An 18,975-nucleotide genomic window follows, 5' to 3' on the forward strand; every position below is an offset into this window, starting at 1 on the left:
GCCATTTACTCACATAGCTTACAAAGAAAGCCTCACCGAAAATACAGACAAATGAGATGACAAAAGAGGATGCAGTTAGCTGTAGTTTCTGAAGCGTGCGATTTCCGAATGTTTTTCAGGGCTGGAGGGGGAATCCTTCAAGCCAGTTCGTAACTGACGATTCCTGTAACTGCTTTCGGAGAGGTAAGATATTCACCAAGCGAGATACGCCCCAAAGAACGCGGTGTTTAGAAAATAGAAACTTCTATATAAAATATGTAAGTACGCGTCTCATTTAATGAGCTCATGCTTGAACAGTCTTTCCAAGGATTTGGCAGACACAAATAATCTTATACAAACGAACTCTGATTTTCCCGTATTCTCCCGTATTTATTTGCTAAATGAGAGCGTATCTTTTTTTTGTATTTAAGATCAACAGATGCTGTTATCCGTCTTTACTAATTCAACGACTCCGGAAAAAACCCCATTAAGTCTATATTGTACCTGTACTCTCTGCTTTGGCCAAGCATTTTTCCGCATCCGAACGTTCTGCGCGGAGAAGACCATCAAGAAGCATCTGAGCCATGTCTGGTACTTTCACCTGGAAAATAAATATGTAACCAGCAGACAAATTAGGTGACCGCAAGGTCTAAAGCTTCTGCTAGACCTCCAGGAATAATCTTACCAACCGCGTACATTTCTCCAGTGAAATGTAATTTCTCTTTTATTATACAAATGGACATAACATAGGTACATAAATGATCTTCCTGTTTGTAGCAATGATATATTAACCAGTGCAATATTTTGGCTTGCGCTCACTGTAACCTGATAATTAGCAAGTAAATGCTACTGCATGCTGAGTTATTTGGAGATTTGGACTGTCAACGTTGCAAGGCGAGTTGTACAGGTGGCTGGTAGAGGTGTCAAATCATGAGTGAACGCGCGGGCATTAATACGTGACCGAAAATCAAATGAAGCGGATCAATGAGGCAGGCTTTTAGCATATCTTAACCCGTTAAACTTTACCCTTTAATTTGACTTCCGATGAATTTCCAAGAATGACAAATCTGTTACATCCATGTCTCTTATGGTTAGCAGCAAACACGTTCTAGTCCAACGGGCTTGTCCAACATGCAGAAATATAGTGAAAGGTCCTGCAATTGAAACCATTTGGTACCACATTTCCTGCTCTTTTAATGCGTAGCATTATTTTGGCTAGTTGCCCGGGTTCATTTTCTTCTCCATTCTGTTGGCCCTTCAGTTTAGTGTCTCGAAAAACCAGTAGCGCCATCTAGGTTTGAATAGGTGACTTCCTGTAATTAGAGGAATTTTTCCACGCCTACCGCCACCTGCTTGTGGGCGCACGAGCCCCCAGCGCAATATTCTGTGAGAAAGCAGCCAAGTGACGATACGCATGCACCCGAAGCTCAAACCATAAATGTTTCGACCATAGGAAACCCTGGCGCTGGTGTCTACGAGACCTGCGAACGGCTTGGTTCAGCCAGCATGGGAATGATGGTTAACACATGGATTTGCCTAAACTTCGCCCTTCTGGCTTCAAACGGCTTCGTGACTTTGTACGCTCATCATTTTATACAATATACTTTCTTATAAATACTTATAAATAATTTACCGCCATCAATATTGTCCGATAGCAGGATTCGAACACAACACATCCAGTGCCCAGGCCCGATGTTGAAACCACTACGCCACGGACGCATGCATCGACAAGTGACAGAGAAGTCACTTACAATATTCTTGCGGGCTAGCGAGCCCATTGATGCGCTAAGCGCGTTTCGATTTAGTCACCTCACAGGCTGAACTACTGCAATTAGTAGCGATGATGCGTGTTCATAGAGTTCTTTTTTCTTTTTTACAACTAAAGATTGTTTAGAAATTTAAGACATTGAAGGCAGATAAAGCTAAATAAACAAATCCACAAGAACGTGTGAAGCCACAAGCACGTATATCGGAAAAATCCATGATTGTACTAACCATCATTCCCATGGCGTCTGAACTATCACAGCACCAGTCGAGTTCTCTGTAATAAATATTGTAGGAAGCTCTACGGCCTCGAAAAAAGGACAGTGTTTGTGAGTCAAAAGCAGCACTGCAACTCATCAGCAATTATATGAATCACAGCACCGCATATAGTCGTCTGGTTAATGATATCATGTCTCTGCTTTCTGAGGCGCCCCAACCCGGGCATACCATCGTGCTTTTAGTGAATTCCTAGCCATTGTGGAATAGCTGGAATTGAACAAGGTGACACGGAAGCGAAAAAGGCGCATACTGATGGCGACATTATACAAATTCATTTTTCACGGTATAACATCGACGCCTTGCTCCATAACTACATTGAAATCTAATGGCGCGACAATTGGACAACCTCGAACACTAGCAAGAGTGCCTCCATAGACTTTACTGTGCTTTGCGAATCCAGGTTACACTTCGGTTGCGGAGAGGCCGGGAAACACTAATCCATAGATTACGGCTCGGTGTGGCGTACACTCATCGATACCTTCACAAGATTGGACAAGGACGGCACCCTGACTAGCGTCTGTCACACTCTCGAGACAATAGCTCACGTACATTGCGTGCTCTCTCATATGCGGTCGCGCGAACAACACTTAAGTCTTGTGTTGACTGCTTGGACTCCCGCCCCTTTTCGGAAGATATAATTGCGCGTGGAGAAGAGTTGACCACGCCCAACGTGCGATAAAGACACTTTTGAACTTCTTACGTGAGACTGGTTTAGACGATCGCATCTAGAGCCTGTGTGATGTGCAGACAGTGCGAGATGTGTTTGCGCGATAAGTTTTTGTGTGGACAAGATCACTGTTGCGTGTATTGTGTCTACAGCGCGCATCCGCGTATTGGACAACGTATATATAAGTAGCTCATTGTACCATAAAATATAAACCAGCCACCTCCCTTTCCCTGTAATTCCGACTTCCCGTTTCCCCAGTGATGAGTAGCAGTCTAAAGACACGCTCTCCATGCCGACCTCTCCCCCTTTTACTTCATTAACATCTACTCCTCCTGCTCCTCCTCTATGGCCCAAACTATTGTTAAAATAAGCCAGTCCTTGTTTCATGGGTAGAGTATAAGCTTCATAAGAAATGATTCCAAAGAATGCTACGCACGATATGACAATCTTCAATTGATAAGTTCCTGCCCTAGTATATTTTCTTCACTTTTTTTTGTTGGAAACTGCCTGTGCAGGTTATTGTCTTCTCGAAATTCACCGGACGTGACGTGAATAACCAATACACGATCATCGATACAAATCATGGAAGATTCGACGCCGTTCATTTATAAAACAACCCATTAATGGCAGTAGCCGCTATCTCCTTGCTTTACAGCGAGCGACATGCTGTTTGTCTTTGAAATAAAGCCGCTATAGCCACCGACGCTCTAAAGTTATTCGTGAGCAATCACACCAAGTTCTTGATTCCCGGCAGCAAGTTGATATGAATTAGGGTGTTTTTCTTGATATAAGGCACCAAATGTCCCCGTTTCACAAGCAACTTATCACGGGCTTTGTGACAGTACCATATAACAAGCCTTTCCGTCACGGCTCCCCTTTCCTCACTCCACACTTTTCAACAAGATGTGCAAAACAAGAGGTGTATCACAAACCTCTGGATTTTTACGACGGTATTGGATGATCTCTTCCGCCTTCTTCCTCATGTCTGCGATGGGGTTGGCATAAATTAGGCCCATGAGCTTCACAGGCAATTTCAAAAGCCAAGGCCAGTGGTAGCAGTTCTCTGAAACATGGCACATAACATTCCTTGACGGCAACAAATTTTCCGAGACTAATGAATATTAAGAACATTCAGAGATTTATTTAACATATTCTTGAAGAAAATAAATGGGTCTGCTGTTCATGTATGTGGCGACCGCTTGGGCTCACATGACTGCAATATTCTAAAATGTTATGGATGTCGCGAAAGCAGTGATTTAGAGCTTGAAAAAAAAAACGGGCTTCTGACAGCAATACATTCAGCATTACCTGGTCGCGTTTAATATGCAGTTTTTTCCACTGAACTACGTCCGGTCATCATCATCATCATCAGCCTAGTTACGCCCACTGCTGGGCAAAGGCCTCTCTCGTATTTCTCCAACTACCCCGGTCATGTACTAATTGTGGCCATGTTGTCCCTGCAAACGTCTTAATGTCATCCGCCCACCTAACTTTCTGCCGCCCCCTGCTCCGCTTCCCTTCCCTTGGAATCCAGTCCGTAACCCTTAATGACCATCGGTTATCTTCCCTCCTCATTACATGTCCGGCCCATGCCCATTTCTTTTTCTTGATTTCAACCAAGATGTCATTTACCCGCGTTTGTTGCCTCACCCAATCTGCTCTTTTCTTATCCCTTAACGTTACACCGATCATTCTTCTTTCCATAGCTCGTTGCGTCGTCCTCAATTTAAGCAGAACCCTTTTCGTAAGCCTCCACGTTTCTGCTCCATATGTGAGTACTGGTAACACACAGCTGTTATACACTTTCCTTTTGAGGGATAGTGGCAACCTGCCGTTCATGATTTGAGAATGCCTGCCAAACGCACCCCCAGCCCATTCTTATTCTTCTGGTTATTTCAGTGTCATGATCCGGATCCGTGGTCACTACCTGCCCTAAGTAGATGTATTCCCTTACCACTTCCAGTGCCTCGCTACCTATCGTAAACTGCTGTTCTCTTCCGAGATTCTTAAACATTACTTTAGTTTTCTGCAGATTAATTTTCAGACCCACCCTTCTGCTTTGCCTCTCCAGGTCAGTGAGCATGCATTGCAATTGGTCTCCTGAGTTACTAAGCAAGGCAATATCATCAGCGAATCGCAAGTTGCTAAGGTATTCTCCATCAACTTTTATCCCCCATTCTTCCCACTTTAGGTCTCTGAATACCTCCTGTAAACATGCGGTGAATAGCATTGGAGAGATCGTATCTCCCTGTCTGACGCCTTTCCTTATTGGGATTTTGTTGCGTTATTTGTGGAGGACTACGGTGGCTGTCGAGCCGCAACAGATATCTTCCAGTATTTTTACATATGGCTCATCTACACCCTGATTCCGTAATGCCTCCATGACTGCTGAGGTTTCGACTGAATCAAACGCTTTCTCTTAATCAATGAAAGCTATATAAAAGGGTTGGTTATATTCTGCATATTTTTCTATCACCTGATTGATAGTGTGAATATGGTCTATTGTTGAGTAGCCTTTACGGAATCCTGCCTGGTCCTTTGGTTGACAGAAGTCTAAGGTGTTCCTTATTCTATTTGCGATTACCTTAGTAAATACTTTGTAGGCAACGGGCAGTAAGCTGATTGGTCTATAATTTTTCAAGTCTTTGGCGTCCCCTTTCTTATGGATTAGGATTATGTTAGCGTTCTTCCAAGATTCCGGTACGCTCGAGGTTATGAGGCATTGCGTATACAGGGTGGCCAGTTTCTCTAGAACAATCTGACTACCATCCTACAACAAATCTGCTGTTAGCTGATCCTCCCCAGCTGGCTTCCCCCTCTGCATAGCTCCTAAGGCTTTCTTTACTTCTTCTGGCGTTACCTGCGGGATTTCGAATTCCTCTAGGCTATTCTCTCTTCCACGCTCGTCGTGGGTGCCACTGGTACTATATAAATCTCTGTACAACTCCTCAGCCACTTCAACTATCTCATCCACATTAGTAACGATATTGCCGGCTTTGTCTCTCAACGCACACATCTGATTCTTGCCTATTCCTAGTTTCTTCTTCACTGTTTTTAGGCTTCCTCCGTTCCTGAGAGCCTGTTCAATTCTATCAATATATAGTTCCTGATGTCCGCTGTCTTGCGCTTGTTGATTAACTTAGAAAGTTCTGCCAGTTCTATTCTAGCTGTAGGGTTAGAGGCTTTCTTACATTGGCGTTTCTTGATCAGATCTTTTGTCTCCTGCGATAGCTTACTGGTTTCCTGTCTAACGGCGTTACCACCGACTTCTATTGCGCACTCCTTAATGATGCCCATGAGATTGTCGTTCATTGCTTCAACACTAAGGTCCTCTTCCTGAGTTAAAACTGAATACCTGTTCTGTAGCTTGATCCGGAATTCCTCTAGCTTCCCTCTTACCGCTAACTCATTGATTGGCTTCTTGTGTACCAGTTTCTTCCGTTCCCTCCTCAAGTCTAGGCTAATTCGAGTTCTTACCATCCTATGGTCACTGCAGCGTACCTTGCCGAGCACGTCTACATCTTTTATGATGCCAGGGTTCGCGCAGAGTATGAAGTCGATTTCATTTCTAGTTTCACCATTCGGGCTCCTCCACATCCACTTTCGACTAACCCGCTTGCGGAAAAAGGTATTCGTTATCCGCATATTACTCTGTTCTGCAAACTCTACTAATAACTCTCCTCTGCTATTCCTAGAGCCTATGCTATATTCCCCCACTGACTTGTCTCCAGCCTGCTTCTTGCCTACCCTGGCATTGAAGTCGCCCATCAGTATGGTGTATTTTGTTTTGACTTTATCCATCGCCGATTCCACGTCTTCATAAAAGCTTTCGACTTCCTGGTCATCATGACTGCATGTAGGGGCATAGACTTGTACCACCTTCAATTTGTACTTCTTATTAAGTTTCACAACAAGACCTGCCACCCTCTCGTTAATGCTATATAATTCCTGTATGTTACCAGCTATTTCCTTATTAATCAGGAATCCGACTCCTAGTTCTCGTCTCTCCGCTAAGCCCCGGTAGCACACTACGTGCCCGCTTTTTAGCAATGTATATGCTTCTTTTGTCCTCCTAACCTCACTGAGCCCTATTATATTCCATTTAGTACCCTCTCATTCCTCCAATAACACTGCTAGACTCGCCTCACTAGATAACGTTCTAACGTTAAACGTTGCCAGGTTCAGATTCCAATGGCGGCCTGTCCGGTAGGTTTCTTTAATTATTTGGAAACCATTATGAAGCCTAGCAAGTGAACTTTTTATAGCGAAGTTGTATACCTCTACCCTCCAAAGAAATTTAGGTGTCGTTGTTGGCGTGGTAAGCAAAAACTCCCCATACGTTGGGCGATCCCAGAGATAGTGCAATTCCGCCCCGACCCTCGGCGGAGGTGAAGCAGGCGTTAAGCATTCCACATACGTGGGTCGATTCCGAAGATAGTGCAGTGCCGGGCGGAGTCGCGGCGGTGGTGCAGTTCGCCATTAAGGGGCCCACATACACAGCTTCGCTGGTCATCATTCTTCACAGAGTGGAAAGGCACCGAATTTTGTTTTGTTTGCGATTAGAATTGTTTGCCTACTTCAGGCGTGTTGAATCTATCTATCTATCTATCTATCTATCTATCTATCTATCTATCTATCTATCTATCTATCTATCTATCTATCTATCTATCTATCTATCTATCTATCTATCTATCTATCTATCTATCTATCTATCTATCTATCTATCTATCTAAGAGAGATAAACGGAATGGGAAAGGCAGGGAGGTTAACTGGATAAGATTCTGGTTTGCTACTCTGCACTGGGGGAAGAGTAAGGGGAAATGAAAGACGAAAAAAAAAACATCGGAAAGAAAAAGCAAAGAAACGAAAAAAGGTAGGGAAGGTGGTGAATGTCCATGAGGAAAACAGTCTCTCCAATAGGCCACTCGAACGTGAAAATTTCAAGAGTGCCTTCACTGTATTGTGGTGTGACGACTGTATTGGCCTCGAGCTCCACCACTGGAAAAGCTGGCACCACCGTCGGCGTGACGTGCTAGGAGGGATCACGTGGACATAGCGGCCGCGTCGGCTGCTTTGGGAGCGCCGAAGCAAGCTGAAAACGAGTTTAAATTTCCTCGTACGCTGAGGTCCTCATTTAGTGGCGAAATTTTCCCGCTTCCCAGTTGAAAATGACAACAGAGGTTGTGTTCAGTACTACAGAAATTTCTGTTGTACAACAGGATTTTTCTGTAGTAACTACAGATTCCTGATGGAGCGACAGACTTTTCTGATGTACAACAGACATTTGTTGTTGCTACTACAGAAGTACAGTTTGTTGTATGTCTGTTGTTACAACAGAAAGCTGAAGCTCTACAACAGATTTTTGTAGTACTACAGAAAAATTTGTCATCACTACAGGCACCCTGTTGTCCCAAAATAAATGTTCCTGAAGTAACCCGAAAAACTTCTGTAGTGCAACAGAGAGCTGTTGAAATACTACAGAAACGTATTGTGGCAACAGGCCCGCAATTGGCACAACAGAAGTGTTCCTGAAGTAACCCGAAAAACTTCTGTAGTGCTACAGAGAGCTGTTGAAATACTACAGAAACCTATTGTGGCAACAGGCCCCCAATTGTCACAACAGAAGTGTTCCTGAAGTAATGCGACCAACTTCTGTTGTACTACAGAAAAATGTTGTTGTACGACAGAAACCTATCATTGCAACAGGCCCCCAGTTGTCATAACAGAAGTGTTCCTGAAGTAATGGACAAACTTCTGTTGTACTACAGAGAACTGTTCCACAACGGAAACCTATCGCCGCAGCATGTACCCAATGATGACAACAGAAGTGCACTGAAATTGTGTGATGCGACAAGCTTCTGTAGTGCCCGGTTGAAAAAGACAAAAGGAATTCCTGTCGCAACTACAGAAATTCTGTTGTACGACAGAAGTTGCTGACATTTCTTAATTGGGAGACATTTCTGACGTTACGACAGAAATTCTGATTTCGCAACAGAAGCATTCTGTCGCGACAACAAGAGTTCTGAAGTCGCAACAACAGCTTTATATCCTGACAGCGACTCCGACGTTACGACACCAATTCTGACATCGCAGCAGAAACATTCGGTCGCGATGGCCAAGAGTTCCGAAGTCGCAACAGAAGCGCTTTCCGTCGCGGTGCTTTAAAATTGTATGTTTTCGCATCGGTGGTGTACACTGTACTTTTCTCTTGCGCGGTATTCAATCGCGCTTCTCTGAAGCCGGCAATGCTGATGGCACCCACACCGGTATTAAAGTCGACGTGGCGAATAGTTATAAATGTGCCGTGACGACGCGGCACCAGCAACGCCCTACCGGCCTCCTCAAAATCGGCCGCTGATCAAAATCATACCATCTGCGGGAATGGCTGCGTATCCGTTTTTTTTTTTTGGTAGGATGTGGCACACAGGCCTGTGGACTTACATGTGCTGTTACACTGACACATTAGTTAATTTTCCAGGAATATTTCACAAGCTTTATGCGAAGCGGAAAAGAAGATTTGGGTTGTTCCACAAAGTTGCGTGAAAAGCTGTCTCGCTCGGGTCTCATTAATCTGGTACAGTGCTGCCGTGAGAAGCAAGTATGCTGACAGAAAGAACTCTCATCCACGAATGTTTATGTAGCTATTTTGCATTGAACACACGAATTATATGCGCGCTCAAAAGTATAAACAACGAGAGACCAGTGTCGAAACTAGCAGTAATAACCCTAAAAGTCAACGTTGTCTATTTCTGAATTCCTTATTTAATATGGATATCGTACATCAAAATCGATGTTCTAGCACTGCACGATGTACCTGTCGATGGTACGAACACTCTTGCTCTTCTAGAAATGCGGCACTTGACGCCGTGGAGTGATAGCGGATCTTGGCTCTCAAAATGCAAATGTAAACATCAGCGCATCAGCACGTCGTACTATTCACATGGCCAAAACGTACCCTCGAAAAGCATGTCAGGTTATATGCGTGAAATCATTAATGCTTTTGAAATCCTAAAAGTACGCTTTTCAATGGAGTATCTCTCTGTGGTGACGCGTAAGAAATTATATAAAGATCTTGTAGAAACCATGTTGCCGCTTCCTGTATACCGATCATTGTACCCAAGGGGTCCAGGGGACGATGTTTTAGTAAGAGTTAAAAGGATGCCTGTACGACCATCAGTAAAAACGTTCTTCTTCCAGCTACATAGTGGCACACTCCCTACAAAACCTTGGCTGCGAGAAAAGGGCATTTTTGTTGCCTGGTCTGTGGACTGCATCATCTGCAAAAAGCCGGAGACAGTTGAACACATATTTCTGGATTGCTGTGATGCAGTCTTTCTCTGGGACATCCTCCAGAGGACCTTGAAGAAAGACTTGCCCATTACCCCGTACGGCATCCGTTTTCTGCCTGTCAAGAACGTAGGGGGTGTGCCCTACGACATGTTCATGGCACTAGTACTCCACAGCGTGTGGAGGACGCGGATGGCCGTGCGGAACGAGGACTTGAATTCGCGACCGGCACGAGAGTATTTCATTGAGAGTGTAGAATACTTGAGAGAAGTGTACACAGTTCAAACTGAAAAGCCTGAGTGGTACCCCCTTTTAGGGGAACTCTCTATGATGAAACAACTGCGTTTTTAACGCCTTACGTGCTGAAAGTGATGTGACAGCACTTTTAAAAGTGACAATGCACTGTATCTGCTTTTGTTGTATGCCTAGCAGGCAATAAAGAAAAAAAATCAGCGGTGGTGGAGTGGTAAGATGACGGGCTGGGAATCGTGAGGTCGCATGTTCGAATGCTACGCGAAGGCGTTTTTTTATTATTTTTTTTACTTTTATGTTTTTCTTTTTTGTACTAACAAATTTACATAACCTTACGGACGTCTCTGTCAATTTTTAATTAAATATTGATCAAGAACTACAGAACTTTCTACTACAGGACGTCACACTACAGACAACAGAACTACAGGCAATATGCACGGGGCACTGAAAACCAAATTAATATTATGTCTATTAGAAACTTTCTTCAGATTGTGAGACAGCTTGTGTAGGTATGGCACCACTTGCACTAGTCTTTTGTCTTTGTTTTTTTCTTGGGAAGCATCGGAACTTCTTTTCTCTTTCTGCAAAATGGCTTCGCATACTGAAGTGATCACAGAACTGGGATAGCCTGCGTTCTGTAGTCGCGATATCTGATTTAAAGAACTATGATCGCACTCATGCTCACATGACTTACTAAGTGCTGCCTTAATGCACGTTGTCGCTAAGCCTCTCTTAATCAATTTAGAGTGTGCGCTGTCGTAACGCAACAAAGTTTTCTTAGATCTGGGATGATATCGCAAGCATACGTGCTCGTCCAAAGAAAAACAGAGGTTAATATCTAGAAACTGAATACGGTTGTTAATTGGCAATTCATACGTGATCTTAAGTCCTCCCGATATCGCGACTACAGAACGCAGGCTATCCCAGTTCTGTGATCACTTCAGTATGCGAAGCCATTTTGCAGAAAGAGAAAAGAAGTTCCGATGCTTCCCAAGAAAAAAACAAAGACAAAAGACTAGTGCAAGTGGTGCCATACCTACACAAGCTGTCTCACAATCTGAAGAAAGTTTCTAATAGACATAATATTAATTTGGTTTTCAGTGCCCCGTGCAAGTTGTCCTCGATATGCAATCGCATGAACAAGCGTGAAAGGCACTTGTGCACCACTAATCATAAAACACGTTTCACTGAGTGCAGGAGCAATGTCATCTATCAAATACCGCTAAGCTGTGGGAAATCTTATATAGGTCAAACGGGACAGTGCTTCAATGAAAGAGCTCGTCAACACAGCACTAACCTAAAGAACGGCTATGGGAGTCATTTAGCTGGACACTGTAACAAGTGTCAATGCACCCCCTTATTTGAAAAGACTAAATTCATAGGGAAAGGAAAGAGCAAGAAGGAAAGGGAGATAATAGAGGCCTTTCATATAAGAAAGGAAGGCGATAAATGTGTGAGCTCTCCCTCTCTTGCCTTGTCGGGAAAAGAAATAACATTTTTGGAAGAAAGATTAAAATGATGATTTTCAGATGTTTTTGTGAATGATGTGCGCATGCCTATGCTGATGAAAGCTATAAATGTCCGGTGATTTTCAAATAAACTTCCAGTTGGCAGTCAGCGCTTGTCTGTGGTATTTGTTTCCTTGTCTCCTCGTCTTTTTCGCGCTGTTTCACCTCAGTTCTAAGTCATCGGCTACAACTCGGGTATGCAGCAAGCACAGACGCGAGGAAGATTTCTGCTACGGCGCCCGGTCTGCGATGTTCGGAAAACGTGCACTGAGACGCTCGCCCGAGTCCGTTGCCCGACTAATGTCATGACGGTTTGGTCTATAAACTGTGGGGATGCGCGACTCTCGCGCGTCCCCTGATATGTTTTTCCCGCATAACGCTTCTCCTGTAATCTGGCTTCGCCGCGTGGCCTGGCGCCCGCTGCGGTCGGAGTGGTTGAGGCGCGGTGCGAGAGATGGCGCGAGTGTCGCGCCGCTGCGCGGTTACTTGGGGGCGGTAAAGACAAGGCGCGCTCTCTTTGGCGGTGATACGGCAAGCAGCTCGGACGTGCCGCGCGTGCGCCAATCTATGCTTCTGCGAGACCGCCTCGCGTGGCCGCCTTGGAACGCGCCACCGTTGGCGTGACCGAACACGCGAACGACCAGGCGTTGGGATCCAGCATGGAGCGAACATATTCGCTCGCTTCCGGTCGTGGTGAGTCGGACTTCTAGATTTGTCGCGCGCCCATCGGCATGTTTTGTAGATAGCAACTCGGCTCGCTGGCATTGATCTATGAAAGGTGCAATAAATGCCCTTGTGACTGTTTGCACTACTGTGTTGTCATTCCTTTCTCCCAAGAGTACCGGAGGAGAACCCTACATCTCTCCCACAGAACTTGCCGATGCCATAGATACTGGCAAGTTCAGTGGAGTGGAAAGGCAGCGGTAAAAAGCACATTTAAAGAAAGCATGGCATATGGTCATGTTTGTGTTATGAATTGATGCACTGGATTACAAAAAATAGTAGCAGCTGGAAATTGCACGCTGAGAACACCGATAAACATACGGTGCGACGCAACTCGAGAAATGATATTGAAAGGCAAAGAATTCAGAAGAAAAAAAAAAGATTGAATCGTCGCGACGGCACATCACAGTCCCCGTAGGCGTCGAAGTCTCTACAATGAAATTATTTTTGAATAGCTCTGATAGCGCCCGCGCAACAATGATTGCTTGTATACTGTCAAGTGCTCATATTCTGCGGCCTAAAGCTCTTGGCACGGTGCGAAAACGCACGCGCGGCGAAAGCGAAACAGTGCGCGGACAAGCATGCAGATGCACAGTCGGTCGCTGCGAATCTGCACGATCGCTGCATTGAGGCTTCGTTCTATTACGCTCCATTTAGTTATACAAACACTATAAGAACATATTTCACATAGCTTGCTATCAGCGTTTAACTACCGTTCACGCAAGAAGCCGGTTCGGGAGACTCCATCGCGGTGACCGCGCGCAGCGGCGTTCACTGTACGTATTCGGTAAAGAGATAGCCTCTGTAAACGATTGTGTACTTTCAGTTTGCCCAAGATTATTATTTAGACAGTAAAAAAACTTATCTCGTTTCGAAAGTACTTACAGAAATGCCCGGGAGGGCTCGCGCGTGGTGTTTTCAGTGAGCGCTGACACCAAAACCTATGAGGAGCGCGCCGCGTGATCCCTCATACTACGCGAGCGAGGCGCTTCCGATAGATGGCGACTCCGTAACTCCTCGCCGCCAATAAGTCGGCGTTCAAGGAATGTCTGCACCCAAAGCGGTCGGTCGTCAAGACGTGCCAGTGCGGTCGTGAGTGACTGCCTGCGTGTGCTGTATCGGGGACAAGGACGAAGAACGTGTTCGATAGTTTCCTCGTCGCCGCAGTGGTCACACGCAGCTCTATCCTCCCAACCGATGCGGAAAGCAAACGACCTCGTAAATGCGACGTGAAGCAACAATCGGTAAAGTACCGTTGTCCCGGGTCAGCATAGTCCAAGTAGAGATTGAAGTTGCACACAGGGGTCTTGTGGATGTAGACGTCTGTGCTTGAAACTAGCTGTGTTTCACAACAATTGTAAGGCATCGTATGCAACCACTTGAAGTTGCGCTGCTGCATCTTTTCTTGACAGCGGGATTGACTACTGCACGTCGTCTTCATGAGCACATCGAGCAGCTTCTTCGGACTGTTCATTACCCATAATGCCAGAGTGGCTAGGGAGCCACTGAAATGTGACGTCGTGTCATTGCTCGACGAGGCGATGAAGGAGCTCTCGAATTTGTAGTAATGGTTGTTCATAGCCTCCACGGAGTAAGGTGGAAAGCAAGCAATGTAGAGCTGCATTAGAGTCGCTCAAAATGCTTTAATTCCTATCTATCTATCTATCTAGCTAGCTAGCTAATGAAGCCTCTTCGACGCAGTGGAAAAAAGCTTTCTACCAGCTTGGGTAACTAGGTATGTGCTCGTGGTCATGATGCCATCGTAGTAGTTTCACCGTCGTCATTCTAACTTAATGATGCTGACAGTTATCATGCCGCCGTCATCGCGCACTCTACTGCGACCCTGTAGCTCAAGTTTCTTAATCACTTGGGCCACTACGTATGAGTTCGTGTTTGTGATGCCGTCATGGTAGTCGCATCGTCGTCGTTCCAGCTTTGTCATTTTTCTAACATCGTGCGGCCGTCTTCAGGCCATTGTCGTCATACAGCCGTCGTCCATTCGTTGCCACAAAGCCATCGTGATGTCGTCGTGGTTGTTCAATTGTCGTCACTCTTAGTTACACGACTCTCGTCATGCCGTTGTCGCCTCGCCATCGTCGTCACACAAGCTTCGTGATACGGTCATCGTCACGCCATTGTCGTCATACAGTCGTCGTCATCCCATTGGCCTTACACCTTTGTCCTGCCAGCGTGGACATTGCGCTGTTGTCCTACAATCGTCGTCATGCATTCGTCGCCGTGCCGTCGTTGTGATGCCGTCACGATCGTTCTATAGTAATTCTAACTTCGTCCTCCAACTCACGCCATGCCGCCGTTGTCACGCCATCGCTGTCACACATTGCAGTCATTGTAGTTATGCCATCATCTTCACGCGGTCGTTTTACCATCATGATCACTTCACCAATGTCATCGCATCGTCGTCTGGCCGTCGTCGTCATAATGCTTTAATCGATTGCGCCATTCTATTGTAATCATGCTGTCATGGTTCAATTGTGCTTATGTTGTCGTTGTCATGCCTTCGTGATCCCACAATCGTCTTCATTCCTACTTCGTCGTCTGTTTCTCGTTGCACCATCATCTTCGTACACTCGTCGCCATCCTCCTGTATTCATCGTCACTGGCCGTCGTACCACCTTCATCATTTAAGGATGGTCCCCTCATCGTCGTGATGCCGTTGTCGTCATACTACCTTTGTTGCTCAACGAATGTCATTTCTTTGTCGTAATAGTGTGTTGTGTCGCTACATAGAATGCTAATCGCATTAGCGTCGACAGAAATCGTGAGATTAGTTGTGCCTTAATGTTTTTATGAAAATGTATTTGCTCTTGTACTCTAGACTCATTTGGAATCCGTAGAGTTGTTTAACATGCATCCAAAGCATGGCACACGAGTGGCTGCTTTCCTTCCTTCTTTCTTGCATTACAATGCACCTTTCTGAATATAGGCGCGATGACCGGGCATTGTGCCTTCCACCTCTTTCTCAAAAGCATCACACCACAACCTCTCAGCCATGAGGTTGAGTGTTAGTTCATGGAGATCGATGTATATGCCAACAAATCCCACCCCTCCTGGATGTGTAAGACCACAGGGAGAAAAGCACTGCAAAGGTGTCACTCGGTTGAAACCAGGATTGATTGACGTGATAGTAGCTGCATACTGCACTAGGCGGTATTTAATGAAGTCGTCTACGCGTAAGACCAAAAAGAAAGACCAAAGTAACAGGTCGGTGAGCCGAAAGGTAGTAATTACACAGGCAGCCTTATCTCATCAGCAGTCGAACAAACCCTAGCAACTCAATATTTCAAAAGTTCTCACCAATGTGCAAGCTACGAGTGTTCTCGAACAATTGGGAGAGCGACTAGATCTTTCGGCGCCTTGTCTGCTAGCGGCCACCACTGCTGCTCAGGCAGCGGCAGCATCTATTAAGACTCTACAGCTGCAGAACGGGATTAACAGATGTGGTAGCACCGATGAATTTCGCTCTGGAAACGTTAATACGGGCATATTAGAGACACAGAGGAGACGGTGGGTTGCGGAGACGGGGGATTAAAAAAAAACGCTCGGCCAGAGTGCAATACCGCACTCAACGCACGGAATGGGGGCGCTATCTCTCGATCCCTCTTTAATTTCAGCCTACGCATGACCCGCTCGCTGATTCGTACGTGCAGCTGCTTTCTTAATTGGACAGTTCGTGCTTGCACCTTCACAGCATTCTTTCCGCACTGTTCCAAGCAAGTTCAATGCCACCTGCTTCGTTCATTTCGCGTAAAAGAGCAGCTTGGACGAGTCTGCGGACGCCATTTTTCCGAAGTACAAGGCACTGCCGAGGAGGGAGCTCCCTGCGGTGCTGTGGTTGTTTTGACTACTACACATATAACTTTTGCCACTGTCAAGGCAATCGCTTGTACTTTCAAAATGTAAATAACGCATGTACGGCATCGAAACATCGATTTATTTTGTTCTTTGCACGTTTTCACTTGGAACAAGGGGAGAGCTCGGTTGTCGGTATCATAAAGCTCGATTGGTTATTTTATGCACAACCAGAGAAATTCGAGCAAAAAGCCGCAGCTAAGACTTGCAGGGACGCTTCCATGTAAACACCTGCAGACTAGACCACTTGTCAAGGCCACTTAGTCAAGCGTGAGGTTCCGAACTACGCCACTAAATCTCGCTGTTCAATGCTGTAGACGCTGTCAACTGTTTCAGAGGCCAGCACTGCTGCGCTGCCCTAACATACGTATACGTGGCGTGTCGCAAAGGTGAAGGTTGCTGGAAGCTTTCCACATGTACTGTTCGGTGTGCGAAATAGGTTACAAGAAATATGCAAAGTTTTTAATACGGAAGACGAGCGTGTTAAATTAAATGTGATGTGAAGCGCGTGTCAAATGGCTGTGCTGTGGCAAGAAGTACGTGAGGCTGATACATACGGCAACGTGCGCTAATGATAGACTGCAAAATCACCGATATCCTCATCAACTCGTCGCGCCCTAGTTTAGCTCACAGTGCGCAGAAAGTACAAAAGGACAAAGTAAACCAATGTATAAAAAGAAGGAAGTTGTTTGTTGTACGAAATGAAATACAGAGCGGTATACTTTGGAACCATTCGAAGCAGCATAAGAATCACCAAACAATGCGTCAGGTAATCATCCATCAGACTACTGCAAGGAGATGGTATTTTCGTGCTAAGCTACGTAATCACGACGACATAACAAAGTTATACGTGCGGGGCTGACAGGCTATTTGGTGTTGTTTTGTTTTTTGTGTTTGGTGCCCGCATTTTCCCAAACTCTAAAACAACACTGCCGGGCCATCAGAAAAATACTAGAAAGCCACCTGCGCTCGTCTCATCCAGACTGGAATTGTAGTGCACCAGTTTCTGCACTTAAAGAACTGCGCAGTTTCCGAAGGATTACGTGTATGGTTCATTGTTATGTAAGGTTGATATTGTCTACGCATTTAAAACGGCTGTGCTTTCTTTTGTGCTCTGTTTTTTTATGAGAATGTATTACGCGCAAGTCATTCTTAGAAATATCACTACGGCGTCATTAACTGTAAACGTGATGCGAAACGAGGGCGACATTAAAGCTCAACACATTAATCGGCCATTATTGCTTGGAGGCAGTAGTAGACTTAGATGGGCTAGTCGGTTGCGGGCTTGACGAAGCGTGGTTAAATCGGCCTCCTCTTTCTCGTGTTCTCCACCAACACTTCTTCGACTCATGCGCTACATTTGCCGTAATATTCCCTCCCCCCCCCCCCCCCCCCCCCTAGACGAAGCCTGCCGCGCGAGTCAGTTAAGTTCCCCGAGTGAGGGGCTTCAGACGCGTGCCATATACAACATCAGTCTTGGCGGAGCGTCGTCCAGTTGCGGCTAGATGCGCCAGCCGATAGTTTGCTGCACTGAGCTTGTCAACAACAGCGCAGGGGCCTTTATAGCTGGCGAGAAGTTTCTGACACAGGCCACGTTTGCGCACCGGACACCCCAGCAAGACTTGATCCCCTGGGGAATGGTGCCTGTCGCAGCGTGCTTTTGTCCGGTCTCGTGAAGCCATAGTACGCATGCGGGGCAAGCATCGAACTTTTTCAGCGAGGCACATAATCCCACCAATGGAGATATCGTCGTGGTTTGAGAAAGAAAATGTGGTGTCCGGTGTGTGGCGCGGCGGGCGAGCGTAGAATAAGAAAAACGGGCCGCAGCCACTAGTTTCCAGCTTTGCAGTGTTAGAGGCGTGTGTAATAACGTCAAAATTTCGTCGCAGTCTTTATGGTCCGATGCGACGTACACAGGCAACATGTTCACCAGTGTGTGGTTGGTACGCTCGGTAAGCCCATTTGTTGCCGGTTACGCATTTCTCGCGCATTTACCGCTAATCGCCACTGAATTATTTTCGCTTAAATTTCACAATGTAACCCTCTAAAAATCATTGTTTTCCATCTCGGGTCGCATGCATTATTACAATGTAATTATGTTTCATTGCACAGATAAACAACCAAATGTACCTCTCAGTCTGCTGCAATTCTTGCTTCGGCAAAGCTCAATGTCGCACAATAGTCAAATCTACAACTCTTTAGTTATCAACTCTCTGTCAGCGATACTTGTAACTAGAGAAAGAAGTTTATACTGAAATAGCCCTGGCATGGTCAAGTTTACGGTCCAGATTTGCTTTACTGGAAAACAGGCAATTCTCGGCACCCGAGTGCTTGTGACGCACACAACGCATGACGATCGCAAAGGCTGCCAAGCTACGAGTTACAAGATCGCATAGGGACGCTAGGAAGTAACAAACAAAAGCATCGCTGCACCTTGTCACTATACAAAATCAAATTTCATCAGTAAGTCTTTTCGTGAACCACTCTTGAAAAATAAAATTAAAAATGAACAATCAAAGTGCATGTCAGTGTGCACGATCTCTCCTTTTTTTTATACTCCCGTTCGACTCATCTTTGCATGTGGCTTTCTCTGCTTGTCTTTGCTCTTCGGCATTAGCTGCTTACCAATATTTACGAGTGAGAGTG

The 18,975-nt window shown here is 45.5% G+C and overlaps 1 protein-coding gene across 1 annotated transcript in view; it reads right to left on the reverse strand.

The window, feature by feature from the left end:
• LOC135914755 (cytochrome P450 3A41-like) overlaps nt 1-18,975 on the reverse strand; it is a 52,327-nt gene that overhangs the window by 16,391 nt on the left and 16,961 nt on the right. The window contains exons 7-8 of the mRNA XM_070528775.1: nt 3,622-3,752; nt 484-580 (exon numbers count right to left, since the gene is read on the reverse strand). Of these exons, the coding sequence (XP_070384876.1) occupies nt 484-580; nt 3,622-3,752 (228 nt within the window). The remainder of the gene's footprint in view (nt 1-483; nt 581-3,621; nt 3,753-18,975) is intronic.

Source organism: Dermacentor albipictus, unplaced genomic scaffold (genome assembly GCF_038994185.2).
Source record: "Dermacentor albipictus isolate Rhodes 1998 colony unplaced genomic scaffold, USDA_Dalb.pri_finalv2 scaffold_14, whole genome shotgun sequence".
Taxonomy (NCBI): domain Eukaryota; kingdom Metazoa; phylum Arthropoda; class Arachnida; order Ixodida; family Ixodidae; genus Dermacentor; species Dermacentor albipictus.